Genomic DNA, 17,462 nt, shown 5'->3' on the forward strand with positions numbered 1-17,462 from the left:
ATAATTAAACGTACTATTAGCATCATCGCACATCTACAAATGATTTATTTTTACACCCACCTACCTGCTGCTCTTATTGATGCTTGTATTCCTGGAGTCTGTTCCATTGCGTTTTGAGTGGTCGGGAGATCTGTCAACAAGCAATATGCACACGAGTCACAATCTGTAAGCGTTTCTTCAGTTTCGAAGTGTAGTGTAGAGCTCATTTAAAGAATGGCAAAAAGAAAGTCGGATGAGGAATATCGTTATTTTTCAATCAACGCCTGCCTTTGTGGAGAAGTCAGGATTTCCACTTTCTCGCATATGCAGTGAATGACTGGCTTCAAACAAAAAAAACAGTTCATGATTGAGCTGTGAAAATAGCGGATCACTTGACAAGCAGCAAGTACAAAATCTAAGCTATGTGTACTGACTGCACCCAGCATGAGGGGAAATCACGAGGGATTTGTTTATCTCTTTATAAATATATATATATATATATATATATATATAGTGCCTTTCATAGTGGAACTCCATCACAAAGAGCTGGACAAGATACGAGACTAGGGTGTGTGAACTATGCATCAGTTGCAGTCCCTTACAACAACATCTCACCCGAAAGACGGAGCACAAGGAGGTTAAGTGACTTGTTCAGGGTCACACAATGAGTCAGTGGCTGAGCTGAGATTTGAACCAGGGTCCGCCTGGTACATGCCTGTTTCTTCAACCATTGGACCACACAGCCAAACATCCCATTTTAAGCTTTCATTGTAATACGCACCAGGAAGCAGTGAAGCACTTTGTGCCCCGTTGTGTGTATTACAACTTTGTGATGTAAGAACATAAGAAATTCTAGAACGAGAAAAGGCTATTCGACCCACCTATGTTCGCTTGCTTCATGCAAGCGTGGTCCGTCAGCACTCAGGCGAGGAAAAACACAAAAACCCTAACCATTTAGGTTACCATTTATTCCTACTGATTTAATCTTTAGATGGAGCCTTTCTTGTGGTACTTTGTCAAATGCGTTCTGAAAAATCTAAGTAGATGATGTCATCTTTGTCCACTCTAGTAGTCACCACAAACAAGATCTACCCTTCCTAAAACTATGTTGGCTGTCACCTGTAATATTGTTACTATATAAATATTCCTCCATTTTACATATGATCGATTTTAAACTTATAGGTTTGTAGTTCCCAGGGTCAAATTTGTCTCTCTTTTTAAATATAGGAACAACATTGCCAATTTTCCAGTCCAGTGGGATGGCATCATTATTTATAAATTTATTGAATATATAACATTGGTTTAAAAATCTATTCTCTAGTTTCCCTAAGGACTCCTGGACAGATTCCATCGGACCCTGGGGATTTGTTTATTTTAAGCGCTCCTAACTCCCTTAGTACTTCATTCTCTTTTATAACAAACTCTGGTAATGATGTTTGCGTACATTCTGTTAACCTTGGTATATTGCATGAATTTAATTACCACTGCTGTCACGTAAACTACTGATTCTTCTTTCAGTTTCCTTTCAGTGTTAACATATTGAAAACATACTTTTAGATACTTTAGATACTATTTAGGTTTACTGTCTACTGCTACTTGTCTTTCTCTAGTTCCCTTTTCACTACTAGTCTGATTTTTAAGTTCTCTACAGGCCTCTTTGTATTCTATTTGTGAACCTGTTCCCTTTGATTTAATAGAAAAATAGCATTCTTTTATTTTTAATACCAGCTTAATAGACTGATTTACCCATTGTGGTTTCTTTTTCTTAAGTTTACCTTTTCTCGTTTTTGGGTTAAATTTATCCTGCATTTCTAATATTATCAGCACTCAGATATCCGTTACCCAGATACAAATCATTAAACTGTTTTAGATACTGTGGTGTATTTTTTAAATTTTTTATCTGTGATCTTTTGCTGCTTTTGTGCATTTACATTTACAAGTGAACTGTGACATTAGGGCCTTGTCAAGCACTATATTCTGCAATTTTGAATACTGACTTTGGATACTGTTTTAGTTCTGGAAACTGTTGTTTTTTTTATATTTTGGTTTTGCTAAATTGCGTTGCCTTTTACATTTTACGCAGCTCTGTGAATGGATAAGTTTTGATTTCATTTTGCTGTTTCTGAATTAAAATACTGCTTCTGTTAAAAATATAGTACTGTACCAACAAAACCAATACAGTGCCTCTAAATGGAAGCCTTCTTATTTTAAAACAGTCCTTTCAGCTGTGTATTTTTGATACTGTCTGTTTTTCAGGAAACACAAAGATACAAGGGTTGGAACGGGTCAAAATGAAATGCGTCACACGCGTTTAACCGTCACTGAAGTCAAAATGTTGTAGGGTTGGATATGTGAGTGCTGACTGTATCCCTACATTTAATCCAGTTGTTTTCAGCTTCATTATCTATTAGTATTCTGTCCCAGTCTATGTTTAGACGCTCCTGTGCATTCCATTGTAATCTGCTCTCCTGAAATTGTAAACCATTGTCTGTGATTTATGTACTGCCCTTGATTTATTTATCACAAACTTTGTCATATTATGGTCACTTATTTCTAGTGGTTCTATTACCTGCAAGTTGTGTATCCTTGCTTCATTGTTTATTAATACCAAATCTAGCAATGAATTGTTTCTAGTCGGGGCATTCACCATGATATGAAACAATATTGCGGTCTCCATAATTAGGGTGTCCCCTTCCTTACTTATTATTTTGAGGCTTGTATATAATTTTTCATTTAATGATTCATCAGAACTTGAGGGTCCTATAACAGACTCCCACTGTTAAACCTTTATTCATTGTTGTTATCATTACTTTTTCGTATTTCCCATTCAAAGTCATTTTTAATGTATATTCGCAATGGAAGTGCGTATTGTCAATTGGATTCTTGCCTGAGTGCTGAATCACTGTCAATTCCAGTCCCTGCTGGAAGAAGTGGATTGCGAGTATCCAGGACTTTTGATGCACAACAATGTACAGTGTCATGAAAAAAAGAATTTGCCCCCTGTCTGATTTTCTGCATTTTTGACATGAAACTTGTGAGAAAGCACTGGACTTGACAGTGATTCCGGGCATCTCAATCGGAGACTTGGAGCTGGAAGTTGCCGACTGCAAGGAGTCAGACATTTGGGTTGAAAAGTTTCGTGCTCTGGAAAGCCTTGCTCGGCAATGCACAAAACTAGCGAAACTGCACAAGTGGACTGATTTGAAGAAATTGGAGCATGAAGATAACCTCATTCTGCAAACTTGGATTGAACTTCCACTTACACACAGCACAATGCAGAATGTCAGTTTGCTCTTTTAACCATGTTTGGCTCCACCTATATGTGTGAATGGACACTCTCCCACTTGAATAGCATCAAAAACAATGTGCACTCAAGATTAGCAGAAGAAAGCCTGAGTGCTTGCATGAAACTAAACTTGACCAGCTATGAACCGGACTTCAAAGACATGAGCAAACCCATGCAGCAGCAGAAGCGCACTGGAAGTACAATAATCAATTTACATTTTTTAAATTTTTTTTTTTGCACTTGAAAGTACATACATTTTGTGTTTTATGATTGGCGCTTTGCAAAGCACTTGCTCTAAATTTCCATTCAGTTTGGCTCTGTTGCACAAAAAGGTTGCTGACCCCTGGCTTGGGGTATTGAGCGCTTAGGCAAAACAACCATTCATGTCTATATTATTGAATATATCTTCCTGTTTGTTATTCTTAAACCACTGCAAAATAATGGTATGGAGATTTTTCTCTGCATTAAAAAAAAAGAAAAGAAAAAATACTGTAAAGTGGCTTAGTTTAGCTACCCAGTTGAATTAAGCGATTAAGAAGGATCAGTCTTGTAAGCACTCAGGGCTATTGTAACATTTTCCAAATGTGGTATATTAAGAAATATCCTCTTAAAAACAACAACAAAAAAAAACTGGATTTCTAATTGTATGCTAAGACTGGAATGTAAATATGACTGGCGGGTGCAATACTAAACTGTGAGTTGTAGTTCCTGGAAGTGCAAACTAGCTCTTTGAATCATAAAGTCTTTGAGCAAAGCTGTCTTTTTCTTTATGTTCTCCATACATACCATAGAGCCCTGTATTTACAAAAGGCTGCAGGCAGCAGTGGTCAGAATCTTGTTGTATATTATGTATTACATAGGTGGTAAAACTAATTTAATTAGTTAACTACTCTGCAGAAACAAATGGAGCCAACTAATCTATAAATTACCTGCAAATGTGTGCAGTAATGGTAGCCTGAAGTTTCCACCTCTTCATTGCTGAGCCTCGTCACTGTGGTCCCTGAATTACTCACCCTACCATTTACAGATGTTACCTTTGCGTGGGCAATAGAAACAGAAGCTCGGTCTGTTCTCTTGGGCTCTTCAATACCTTGCTCATATAAGATTTCTTGGCAAATTACTTCTGAAGCAGGATGGACAGTTTTTCATATTTTTATTTATGTTTATTTATGCACAGCATAATCCTCCCTTTTCGTTTACTTAATTTGCTATATAAACATAGTATTACATGTCATGTCATTTCGCCGTCGTCGCTTCGCGACAGTTGGCTGCATGAAAGGGTCAGAGCCGTCCAACGCCCTCGCGTGTCTCGCGTGGCATGTAGCAGATTGGCTTCCGACAATCCAGTCTACGTCCTGATGTTGTCAAACCAGCATATTCTTGTTCTACCGCTCCCTCTGACCCCTTCTACAAGACCTGTCATCACACTGCCTTCAGTTGTGTCGTGTGGTTGTCTTTTATCGTATGCCCGAAGTATCTCAACTTGCAAGATTTAACGTGGCTTAACAGCTCACTTTGTGTACTAGCCAGCTTGTAAACTTGCTCATTGGTCATCAACTTCGTCCATGAAATTTTCATCATCTTTCTGATGCATTTGTTTTCGAAGGCCTGAATGCTTCTCTCTTCTTCTTTTTTCATCGTCCAAGCCTCGCAACCATATGTCGCTACCGGCCAGACTAAGGCTTTTATCAAGCGCAGCTTGGTGGTAGTGTTGATTTGATTTGTTTTTCCACATTCTTGACAATTTAGCCATCGCCGCCAAACCCATTGCCAGCCTCGATTTCACCTCGCCCGCACAGTCAGCATCCTTCGTTAATCTGCTCCCTAAATACACAAAAGAATCCACCTGCTCTAGTTTTCTGCCATCCACAATGATCCCAAGTACTTCGTCAGTGTTTGTCATCACTTTCGTTTTTGCTGCGTTCATTAGCATATTGTATTGCTTTGCAGCCGATTCTACATGGTACAGCGGTACTTGTAGTTCTTCCGGTGACGTGGCTAATAATACAATGTCATCAGCGTACCGGAGATTACTGATGGTCTTCCCATCAATCCTGAATCCTCCAATAAAACCTTGTAGTGCTTTCCGCATCACCTGTTCTGCCGAGATGTTGAACAGACATGGAGAGAGGTTACAACCTTGCCGGACCCCTTTTTTGATTCAGATTTACATGGGTGAGACCTATTTGACCTAAAAGGAGCCTAGTCTGGTGTTCTGAATATAGGACGTCGTGAATGTTTAAGTAGTATTAATTTAAAATGTATTTAATACTGTATAGACCTCCTTTGCATATATAATATTAGAGGTCAGCATGGGCAGCAAATCCAGAACTGGGTACCCATCATGAAAGATACCTGGGTACCCAGATCTTCTTTTTTGGATAATTAAATAAATAAATAAATAATAATAATAATAATTAAAAAAAAATAAATCACATGTATTAATGTTTTAAGTGCATGATGCATATTTAAATACTATATAATACACAAACATTTAGTCCCTTCAGATCTGTATACTTGTGTAAACGTTTTCAGTACTGGAAACATCAAAATAATAATAATAATAATAATAATAATAATAATAATAATAATAATAATAATAATTTCAGAAAGCATCTCTGTTTAAATAGTTCTTATTGTTATATGTGCATCATGCTGTGAGATTCATTGTGACATATATTGGCCATATTCTGTTGTTGTTTTTAACATGGCCGTTCAGTTTTAAACTAATGCAGTCGTACAGCACCGCTATTATGTTATGGGCTGTCACAATAGCTACTGTGAATTGAGCCAGCTGTGTTTTGACGGCAGTTGCAAAAGAGTCATGGGCATCTGTTAGGTTGTAACAATAAAGTGCCGGGCTTTGAGATGTTATGAATGTATATACTTAATTAAGGATACGGCTAGGCATTAATGTAGGGACACATATCAAACAAAACTATGAAGAAGATAGAATGGAACTTTGAATGAACTAATTTTCCTACCAGAATCGATTCACATTGCTACCACTGAAGATGAACAACAAAGGGCAAATGATATCTGCGGTCAGCAATTTTCATAATCCTTTCAACAGTCATGCCTACCTATGATACAGTAAATGCAGGTGTTATGCTGTGCTGAAGGTCAGTCTAAAAGCTTATACAATCAGCAATTTTAACAGTGAATGGTTCTTTTTTGTTACTGCATAAATTAAAAGATAACCTAGCTTTCTTTCTAAGTATAGTACATTATTTGGGAGATTAATTAAAGAAGATGAAAAGAAATTGATGAACAGGTAAACAAACTGGTTAGCTACAGTACAATGTTTATACTTCAGATAATATATGTGAAGTGCAGAACTGTCATGCTCTGACCTATTGTAATCATATATTCAGTAATCGTCATATTTAAGCAGACAACTAGTGGTATGGCGTCTCAACAGAAAGCGCTCGTTTAGAGCCTAGCAGGTCAAAAACAGCAGCAAAATCGACTACTTACTAGACACTGGAGGGACCTCATCAAAACAACACACTTAATGAACTTTAAATGGCTTAACATAAGTACAACTCATAAATATACACATCAAAGGCTTTTTAGCATGTTAAAAGGGTACATTTATCCAGGAAATGTCATAATTTAGGAGGAATTACTTCTACATACGTATTCATATGTTTTATACATACTTATTCATATGTTTCACTGGGGTTCAAGTTTTAGTGGAAACATTTTTGTGTCCATAAAATACCATTATCAGAGTATTAACCCTTACTTCTCTGCTGATACGTATTAAATTTGTATTTATTGTAGGATTACAAAGTCATATACTACAGTAATGCACAGTACAAACTATTACTTTAAATTAGTCATTAGTCAGTGTGTATATTTAGTACTATCTGCATAGTTGCATAACTGAAAAGCATTTTAGTTGCACAGCCCTTTGTGTTAATATGTCTGTGAAGCGTGGTGGGGTCCATTAAAGCTCTCCTTTTATCTTTTGATAGATACTGTAATTTTGTATAAATGATCTGAGAACCTTTGTAAAAAAGAGCATTTAAAACATTATAATGTAATTGGATTAAAGTGAGGACATCAAAGCTGACATGTTATTAACAAACTGCTGTATCTCTCAGAAAACATTAATTGGCCTTTTAAAGGTGGGCACAGTATTGACACAGCCTCTGTATATTAATAAATTCATCAGTGTAGGTTTCGCTGTCTCTCTAGTATGAGGAATATTAGGCTTGAACAATACACTGTCGTGTCACCAATCAATAAAGACTGCCAGTGAGGAAACTGACTTTTTAATCCCTGGACAGAATATTACATTTATTATATATATTTACTAACATTTTTTTTCCTCCAGAAAGCTGTATTTTAGTTAATTATGAAACAGATATGTACTGGTTGTGCCCTTGTAGCTAGAAATATTGAAGATAATTAATGAATAGGAAGTGCCAGCTGACATTGCGGTCCACCACCACAAGCATGCCGCTGTCTCATAAAGTATAGTGAATTAAACCCTTAAGAAAACATCTGAGTGTGCTTACTAAATAAAACCACAGCGTGCCTTGAAGAATACACTTTTATTTCAGCTTCATTTTTCTGAGTTAGAGGGTAAAATTATGCACAGGTTCTGTAATAGCCAGAGTTACAGGAGAAAAGATACAGTAAGTGATCAGTAATGTAGTTTATTTTTCTTTAAAGTTTAAACTTTCATTAAGTTTTGTATATTAATACAGGCCATGGCAGGGGCTACCCTACAAATAGGAATGCACAGAACTTTCCTCTGAAGAGAATTTCATTGTACAAATAAAAGGGAAAGAACAATATATCAGGTGAAAAAAACAACAACATTTCACTGAAAGGCAAATAATATTATAAAAGGAAAAGTATTTCTTTTGCACATCTGTAGACATATTCATCCTGATCTACACAGCTAAGTGTTCTTGCAGCCCAAGTTGATGAAGTTTCTGTTGTGGCTTGCAAGCTGTCTGTAGAGAACTACAAAGATGGGATCTGCTTATATAGCCTCAAAAAAATATAAGGAAGCATATTCAGGACTGTGCTTTTGTATGCATTTTTTCTGTTACGTATTATATAATACATGTAAGGTGGAGTCCGGAAAGAAATTTGGTTTGATTTAATTCTGCATCTTGCAATGTCTTTGTGTTCATGATCTTAAATTCCACAGATGTGCTGGATTCTACACACCCTGTTGACTTAAAAAAAAAAAAAAAAAACCCTGTAATGTAGGCTATACAATTTATTGAAAAATAAAACTGAGTGGGAGCAAGATGCATTTTACTTCCTTCTTACAGGGGCAGCTATTGGTTACAGTGCTGTATGCCACTGAAGTGCCCTCATTGTAAGAATTAAAAGTCCCCATTGGAACCTATTATCAGCAAGTACACTTAGAATTTTGCTGAGATTGCAGATCTCCTACTCAGAATGGCAATGACAAATCATTTAAATGTTTAAACCACAACATGTTTTATAAATACAGGTTAAGGGCTCTATGTACTAATATTATTTACATGTTTGTAAATACTGTAAATTTGTAGCCTACATACTTTGTAGAATTTTTGCGTGCGGTGTACTAAACAGCTCTTATTCGTGAATAACTACTGTAGTGTCACCGCAAGGTTATGAACAGCATAAATCATTATTCAGGAGAGATCATAATTTGCATCTCATAAATAGATTCTCAATGCCGAAAGTCAAGATTTAGAACTTCCTTCAAAGATAAATAAGTGGTATAGTGAACAGAAATATAATGGGACTGAGCTATGGCTTCTGCAGACTCCGACCTTGAACTGTGGCACCAACCAAAAAGAAAAGGAAAACAAATTGCCACAAAGACAAAATTGACCTGTTAGTAAAATGGAAAAAAAAAAACTCAGGAAATATTATTGAACACTTCTCGGGGCCAAAAACATTAAGAAAGAAGACATGGAAAGAAATAACTAACAAAATAAATTCACAGGGACCAGTGCTGGCGCAAGGATTTACTGCGCCCTGGTGCAAAACTGCTGGAGTGCCCCACACCTCTGCCTGCATTGCCACTGTCTGTGCTGCCACTGCTGGACTGCCCCACATCTTGGTTTGTAAAATATTAGCAACAATCAGTATTTTAAAAATAGCAGCAGCAGTGTACACCAGAACATATCTAAGCAAGCTACTTACTTTGGGAGCTTAACGTTTTCTGTTTTAGGGATTGCTAGAATACAATTTATTGCTATTTATTTGTATTTGATATACATTTTATATAGACATTTAGGGGAAAATCACAATTGTAATTGCACATTATTAGTGTTTATTGAGTTCTATCTGCTGTTGCTTTTATTAGAAAGTGTGATTTGATTTACAAAACAAAATGCATCATCTAGTTTAGAAACCTAGCAGCCAGTTTAAACATGAGGACTGTGGATAGTGTGAACAGATGTGAAGTCAACCTTGATAGCTCACCAGCAGAATACCACTTTCCAAGTGAATGTTTATAATAGCAGCCAACCACATTTCTGGGTTTATCTGAATATTTATCAGTGTAAAGGATGTAGAAGCCTGGCTTGTTACTGGGCTGGAAAATCTCCATCTGTGCTACTAGCTATTAAAATTATGTCAAAGGTAGTGGGATGTTGCACCCCACACCAACAAAATGGCAGCAATGGCACTAGTGTTGCAAGTCATGGAGTAGTTTCTGTAATGTTACACTTTTTTTTTTTTTTTTTTTTTAAAGGCAGTTATTTTAATGTATAGTTCAATAAGGGTTCACCACTTGAACAGGATTAGTACCATCAAGGAATATGTGTGAGCCAAAATGTTATCCTTTTATATTGTCTTGTCAAGATGGGCTGCCAGTTTTACATCTTTTCTATCTGTTACAGTATGGAGCTGTTATGTTACATACCACTATTCCTAAATTAAAGGAAATATTATCTTATTAGTTTAAACCTGTGAATTTTCCAGTTCATTTTCAGAAATGTTTGTTTTCTATAAAAAATAAATACACAATAAATGTAAAGATTTTGTAAAACAGGAAATATATGTATATATAGGTTAAAAAAAATACAGAATTAATGTATAGGTGAAAAAATGGTTACAAATGAATATGAAGAGCCTTGAGTAAACTCTTTTGATGCAGAGGGCATCAACATATTGTGGCTGCATTTGTTATTAATTTGAAAAATGTATTTTGGTAGCAACTTTATGTCCATTTTGAATTATGTTCCAATGTATTCATCACCTTTTCAATCTTGAGAGATTATTCCTTTTTTTAATTATAACTGACATTTCATGATCATTCTTATACATAATGGATGTAAAATAAAGACTGGCTCTCCCATTGACCCGAAAGACCTTGAGGCAGTGATTAAGACTGGGTAATGCTGAAGAGCTCAGGTGTCCTCGAGACTTCTTTTCAACTGACCAAATAAAGCTCTGTTTTAATGCGTTTACCAAAATCAATTCGCACAAAATGCAGTGTATAGGCTTAGCATGGACTTTAATGCAATATATCATTACCTGGAAAGATTTGAAAAAGATACAATTTTTATAAGGTTATCATTCAAGCCTATTTCCAGACTTTTATCAAAAACTTATATTGCCCTTTTCGTATTGCATTTAGATATACTCTCATAAACTGCTTTATACAATTTTGACACATATTTACATTACACAATTGTGACAACGGCCCTCTGTATGTGTGCACGCAGGTTAAATACACAATAAAAACAAAATAGTCATTGTGCAGAGCTTGAAATATTTGAATGTGTTCATTCAAGGGCCTCTGTGTACTGCTGCTAGGCAGACACTACCTGTGAAGCTTTTCTCTTTAGTGAAAACTGGTGCATACGCTGCCTTGGAGTGAATGAATTTTGTTAACATGTTTGAACACAGAGTTTGTAAGAAATCATGTTTAAGCTTTAAAATAAATGTAAACTTGATTTTAGATAGTTCATTGTGGTAACATTATGCTAATAAGTAAAGCATGACTGTATGTTCTTTGTAAGTCGGTCACCTACGCAGGATTTCTATCTTTCACTTTGTCATACTCGGTATACAGCTGTATTCTATGACTTTATAGGTCAGTGGTTTTCCAAAGATGCAGCTGCTCAGACACCACTGTAGTGACTTAATATTCGGAGGCTTATATAAACCTCCGAATATAAATATATACCTCAGGCTAAATATGGTTGTCAAATTGAGGTCTCATGAGTTTTTTGGTTTCTTGGGTATAGAGACATAAATAAGCTACCGGTACCATTTCAAATATACAGTATTAACAGTTTCACTGCCTGGCCATATCAATGATACAGTCCACCAGCTTTTCAATGTGTTTTTTTTTCAGCTGGTATACAGTAGAAGATGCTGACAGTAAACATTGCTACATTGTATTAATATCAGGTACACAGGTGTAATATTTTGTGGTTTTTTTTTTTTTTGTAAAAATGAACACATCTCTGCTGCTCTGTTAAAACAGCTGACCATATCAGTAATCACACACTTTGAGAGGTGTACTTTAAAATTATTAAAATGTATTTTATGGTGCTCTCATAATATGCCATTACAGGTGTTGTCCAGTAAAAAATAACTGAAACTTTAAACATTGTTCCACCTCTGGCCACATAAATGATATAGGCATCCAGATATTTAGGGTTATGTTCCTCTGTTTCTGTTCCGTGACTTTGTAAACAGTTTCAGTGACGGGTTCATTTGTAGATCCACTAAAAGGTGTCTAAGCACATCTACAGATATTGCAAAGCCATGGTTATTGAGGAAGACAACACTTTATGGCAGCTTGGCATGTGTTTCTTAATGCAAGGATATGCATTGTGCAGTTCTGGTGTAGTGAAATCAAAATCACCCGTTAATAAATTACATCCCCTCCCCTTCCTCTGCCATCATTTTTATACCAGCTTGCTCACAATTGGAATTGTCAGAAATAACCTATTTGACTTTTCTTCTAGTAAATGTTAGACCATAATATAGCAAACCTTTCACACAGGCTTTCAGTGCGTTTTGAATTCATTTTATAACCAAAAACAAGAAAATATTGAAATGCATTTTAGCTTGTCAAATCCAGGCTTTGCTTCTGACAGGTTAATCTGTTGATCTAAAAAATATCTGAAACATAACAAGTTCAGATTATTGAAATAAACCGAGTTTGCATTAATAGTAAAGCTAAGAGGTTAGACAGTATGCTGTGCACTTACAATTTGAAGAGAGCATTTGTGGTGTTTGCACATCTTTGTACTACAGTACTTCACAGATCAAAGCAGGGTACTGAGAAATGCTAATCCAGACTTCATGTTCTTGGTACTTGCTTTCAGTTAAGGCCATTGAGTGAGCAGCTATTGCATACAGAGAAAACGACACCTTTATATAAACATACACATAAGTAATTGATAAATAAGGTGGGCTGTGTGACAGGAAAATGAGTTTTCAAACGGATGCATCATAGAGCTGCAGGCATGATCACCTGGCTGTTAAAAGAATATTGAGAGTAGAAAAAGTACCGAAAAAAAAAAAAAAAAAAAAAAAAAACTTGACATACTAAAAAATGTTGAAGAACCTGAAAAATGTTGTTAGAGTGTCTAACTAGTTTTTAAATCAAGGAATAAACTATGGAACCGAGATAAAAAAAAAAAAAAAAAAAAAAATCCATTAGAAGCAAATTATAGCCACCACAACGTTTTCTTACCTGACACATATTGCAGACAAGAAGTTTAATTAATTCATTATTTTCCTCTTTGTAGTGCTTAGTGCTCCTAATGTTTGATACATATTTAATAGTTATGTTACTGTATAGCAATTATAATGTGCCGGATAAGGATTAGTGCACAACCTAAAAGGATGGTCTGCAGAGAAATAATACCGCTTTTGAAGATATTAAGGGTGTGCAGAGAGACCTCTGCTGGTGAAAGCACAAACTGCTGGGCTACTCATGTTTCTCCTTCTGAATGGAGTGGGAGTGGGCATGTCAATTAAGTTTGGAAGTTAGGTGTTATCAATTAGGAGAAATGTGGTCATTAGTTTTTAACCATTTTATTTGGGATCACTTGTCACATGGTAGTCTGCATCAATATTTACTTGTAAATCAAAAAATAACTCATATTTTTTAATGGGAACATCTGGTTCCTTAGGCACTGTACAGATACTTATATTTACAGAAGCTAAATATAATGATGTTAGTCAGGTTTTTTTTAAAAAAAAAATGTTATCTGGGAGTGCTTTCTAGTTGTCAAGTAACTTATTGCTTATTTACTGCAGAATATTAGTACTTTTATATTGTCTTGTCAAGATCTCTTGCAGACAGACACCACGACGGGCATTTCCCAGGAATTAATTTCTGAAAGTATTCCTATTCAACGAGCAATATACGCTGCGTTATCCATAGTGTTACCGTATGGGTCTAATGTATAAAATGTGGCTCTTTAACAGTGATGTTTTGTCTAATTTCAGATGACGTTGCTATGAGGACAGGAATCAGAGATGACTGATGTCGTCACAGATTTCGAAGCAACAGGAAGAACTGGCCGCAGGAATGCTTTGCCTGACATTCTGGGATCCCCGGCAGGAGTGGGAACGTCTGAGCTGCCCCATAAACTCGAAGAGCTCTCAATGAGTGGTAAGTACAGGGCATCAAGGAACTCACTAGTTATCTCAAATTAAAATGCCTATATGGCAAAGTTGATTGTGAAAAAGCACTAGATTTAAACTGGTCATTCATCTGAGTTTTACCTGTTAAGAAGGATCACAAAATTAGGGTTCACCTGAGTGCATCTAAATCAGAAATATAGCAAATAGCTTTGTGTTTTTTTTTTTTTTTTTTTCTCATGTACTGTATGTACATGTTTCTACAGTAACTGTTTTCATTTCAAATGCCAGCACACATTTTGAATGATATAACAACGTATTTAGCGTGGTTGAAAGTGCATTGTATTCTGTTTTTGTTTTGTATTTATCTTTTTGTTCCAGTTGAACGATAGTATGTGAATAGCTTTTGCTTGCACTTGCTATATTTTTTGTTCAATTAAATCCTAGTTCTTTTGTAAGGTGACTTTAAGTGTTCAATCATTTTTCTTTCAAGAGGCCTGTGTGACAAAATAGTAAATGTGCAGATAATGAATCATGTATTGATGAACACAACATTGAAATTCAAAGCCCAAAGTGAAATGGAATCCTCAGGTAAGTGATTGAAAAGCTTGCTGATGTTCAGTCGGAGCACAGCAACTCCCCTTTTTGTAGAATGATACAACCTACGCTCTCTCTTCCCACTGTATTATCCTTCCTCTCACCTTCTCAGGTCAGCTTCACTGCTCAGCTTTCTCCCCTCTCGTATTATGAGTAAACAACTTGTAACTTGTCTACTGTTATGTTTAGGGTGTTGCTCCTCTATAAATGCATGAATTAATAAACTGCGAAATTCACCCTCTGTATTTTCTGAGTCACCAAAATATCCTAAATCATTCCACTGGACAGTATGCACATTTCAAAACACCACCATTTGAAGGGGGGCTTGCTTCCACTTCAGAAGTATTAATGTGTAAATAACAACAATGGATAACATTAAACTGCATAGAGGGTAATCCTGTAAGCCACAAACTTGATTTCGTTGCAGTGTACTTTTTGGTGGATCAGTCTTAAGTTATACTGCAGTGTTACACTTGAGTTTTCACTTCATTCTTTCAACAGATGAGGGAGCACAAGGCGGGGAGACGTTGTCCTCGGCAGAAGCGGACCCGAGTCTTTCAGAAGCTGAGGAGAAGAGCGACGGCACGTAACGGCACAGTGCTGTAAAACGTGCATGACTGACTGGCAGACGTGACCTGAGAACTGTGAAGACATGCACAGTGCTATGCAACATCAGGACACACCAGTGATGCAGAAGTGGCTTGAGAATCCTGACCGCTTAGACTTGAGGAAGGGAGGTTATTTTAAAGCTGTCAGAAACACTGAGATGCTGGTAGTTTGTTATGTGTTTTTAAAAAGCATTCCATCCATACTGTACTGTATAATAGCATACTAGAGTGCTGTTCTACTCTGAAACCTTGAGCTCAACTTATACAGTGTCTTTTGTATAAATCAAAACACGACTTCTTGTTGTTTTCATATGTTGCAAATGTGTACTTTTTAACAGAATGTCAACATATAGCTACAGGAATGTCTATTTTTGCATAACAAAGGCATAAACATTCCATTTGGTGATGTACGTCTGTATTAAGTAGTCAAATTTGTATAATGCTTGCTAATCTTTTAGCTGTGGTTTATTAGCTGCTGTAAAACCTCTGCCTGGGTGAAATGCATTAATTAATGATAGTTCTATTTAAAGTTTTTTTTTTCCATGTTAGTTTTTAAAGTCTTTAGATAATATCTGCCGATGTAACCCATGTAAAAAAAAAAAAAAAAAAAAAAAAAAAAAAAAAAAAAAAAAAATCAATGGCATCATTTTGGTAGTCCTCTCCACTAGCCTCAGCTGCTGTTGTATTAATGTATACAATAAATATGGACTGGACTGTAGTGGACAGTTAATTGACCCGAGGGAAGACTTTTGTTACTGATGGAGCTATAATGCCGGAAACCGCAGGCTAAGGTCATTGAATCCTGGAGGTAACCAGTCTTCCCGAGGGGCATTTCATTTTCCACTATTAGCTGAGTCAGCAATACATATTTAATATACGAGTCACTCAAAATAATGAGGCAAGGTTAGATAGTAAATATGAAGTAAATGTAAAGCCATAAATATTTGCCATCCTTTTATTATGCGTTTTCCGCAAATTAAAAATAAACGTAAACATTTTTGGCACGAATGTCTTAGTGCTGTACATATAATGAAGTAATATACTCCTACCAGTGCAACAGGTCGCCAACATTTCTGGAGTAAAATAGGTTTTATGGGTGTGATTTGCCAAATATTTTGGTCACAAATATTTATGGCTTTACAGTATTTTGTTTAAATATAGCTGATGCAGCATAAGTAAATAACTAAATAACAGAAAATGTTTTTGAAGCTCATACCAATTTTTTTTTCTTTTGCAGTATGTTTTGTAATTCATTTTCTGTCACAGAATCAACATTCAGCAATTTTTCATTCAACCATTTTATCTTGTTTAGGAGTGGAGGTGGAGGGAGTTCCTTTGAAAAGGGGCGAGACTGACAGGAATGTGAACCAATCACATGACAGACTGACTATTGCCCAGTGGTGTAAGGATGTGAGAGCAATAGTTCAATCTATTTTTGCTTCTATGGTGAGGCTTTAGCCAATCACAGGCCAGAATTTCCAAGCACTGAACTGTGATTGGTTAAAACCTCATCATAGAAGTGATATGTACTGTATATAATCAGTCAGTGCTTGGAAATTCAGGCCTGTGATACAAAACGTTTAAACTTTACTTTTCTTTAGTATTCTCTTTTGGGGTTTGAGGTCTGGGCATTAATTCAGATGAAGTGAGACACATAATTTAAATGTAAAAACATATGTTTTCAATTTGTTTGCTTCACCGTTACACTTTTGAAAGGTAATAAATTATTTCTGGCTTTTTAACCCTGTGCTGCATGCGTCTTTCAGTGGGGGGAGAAAAGGTTTCCCATTGTTGCAGCATACTAAAACATTTATTTCATTTCATTTTTTAAAACATTCGCTAAAATGTTGAGTTGTTGAACATAGTCTTTAAGGATTCACCAAGAGGGTTATGAAAAGCAGGCTGCTTTATGAAGAGCATTTTTGACAGGACAGGGATATCTGGGGCTCGTTTCTATGTACTGTGTCAATGCGAAGTGGTATCAGGCTAGTACGACGTCAGGAGCACAATATACGATAGAGGTAGTGTTTCCACACAACGTTGCTCACACTACTTGGTCATATTACCTGTCGTATTTCACCGACACCAATTTTGGCGTATAAATATGACAAGAGGACCACAGTCATGTCCCTCTTGAACGCTGAGAAACATGGCTGCTCTTATTTATACTGTGCATTTAAAACATAGGCTGAGACAATTACAGCAACAGGGGGCATCGGAAGATATGTGCACATTATCTGTGATGTTTTTTTATTTTTTTATTTTTATGTGTTGATATTGTTGTTATTATTACAATTATGTATTGTTATTTTGTAATTTTTATTTCATGATAATGTGGGCTACTGTTTTAACCAACAAGTTAAGATAAGCGCTTTGAGATACCGTGGCATGAATAAATATAATTATAATTGAAAATA

At 36.0% G+C, this 17,462-nt stretch overlaps 1 protein-coding gene across 2 annotated transcripts in view; it reads left to right on the top strand.

Moving 5' to 3' along the window:
• Positions 1-16,045, top strand: part of LOC121316899 (cAMP-dependent protein kinase inhibitor beta-like) — a 41,228-nt gene extending 25,183 nt beyond the window's left edge. For both annotated transcript variants that reach the window (XM_041252208.1, XM_041252209.1), the window contains exons 2-3: positions 13,706-13,871; positions 14,939-16,045. In XM_041252208.1, the coding sequence (XP_041108142.1) occupies positions 13,736-13,871; positions 14,939-15,027 (225 nt within the window). In that variant the 5' untranslated portion in view covers positions 13,706-13,735 and the 3' untranslated portion in view covers positions 15,028-16,045. The remainder of the gene's footprint in view (positions 1-13,705; positions 13,872-14,938) is intronic.
• Positions 16,046-17,462: the final 1,417 nt, after the last annotated feature.

This window comes from Polyodon spathula, chromosome 6 (assembly GCF_017654505.1).
Source record: "Polyodon spathula isolate WHYD16114869_AA chromosome 6, ASM1765450v1, whole genome shotgun sequence".
Classification (NCBI taxonomy): Eukaryota; Metazoa; Chordata; class Actinopteri; order Acipenseriformes; family Polyodontidae; genus Polyodon; species Polyodon spathula.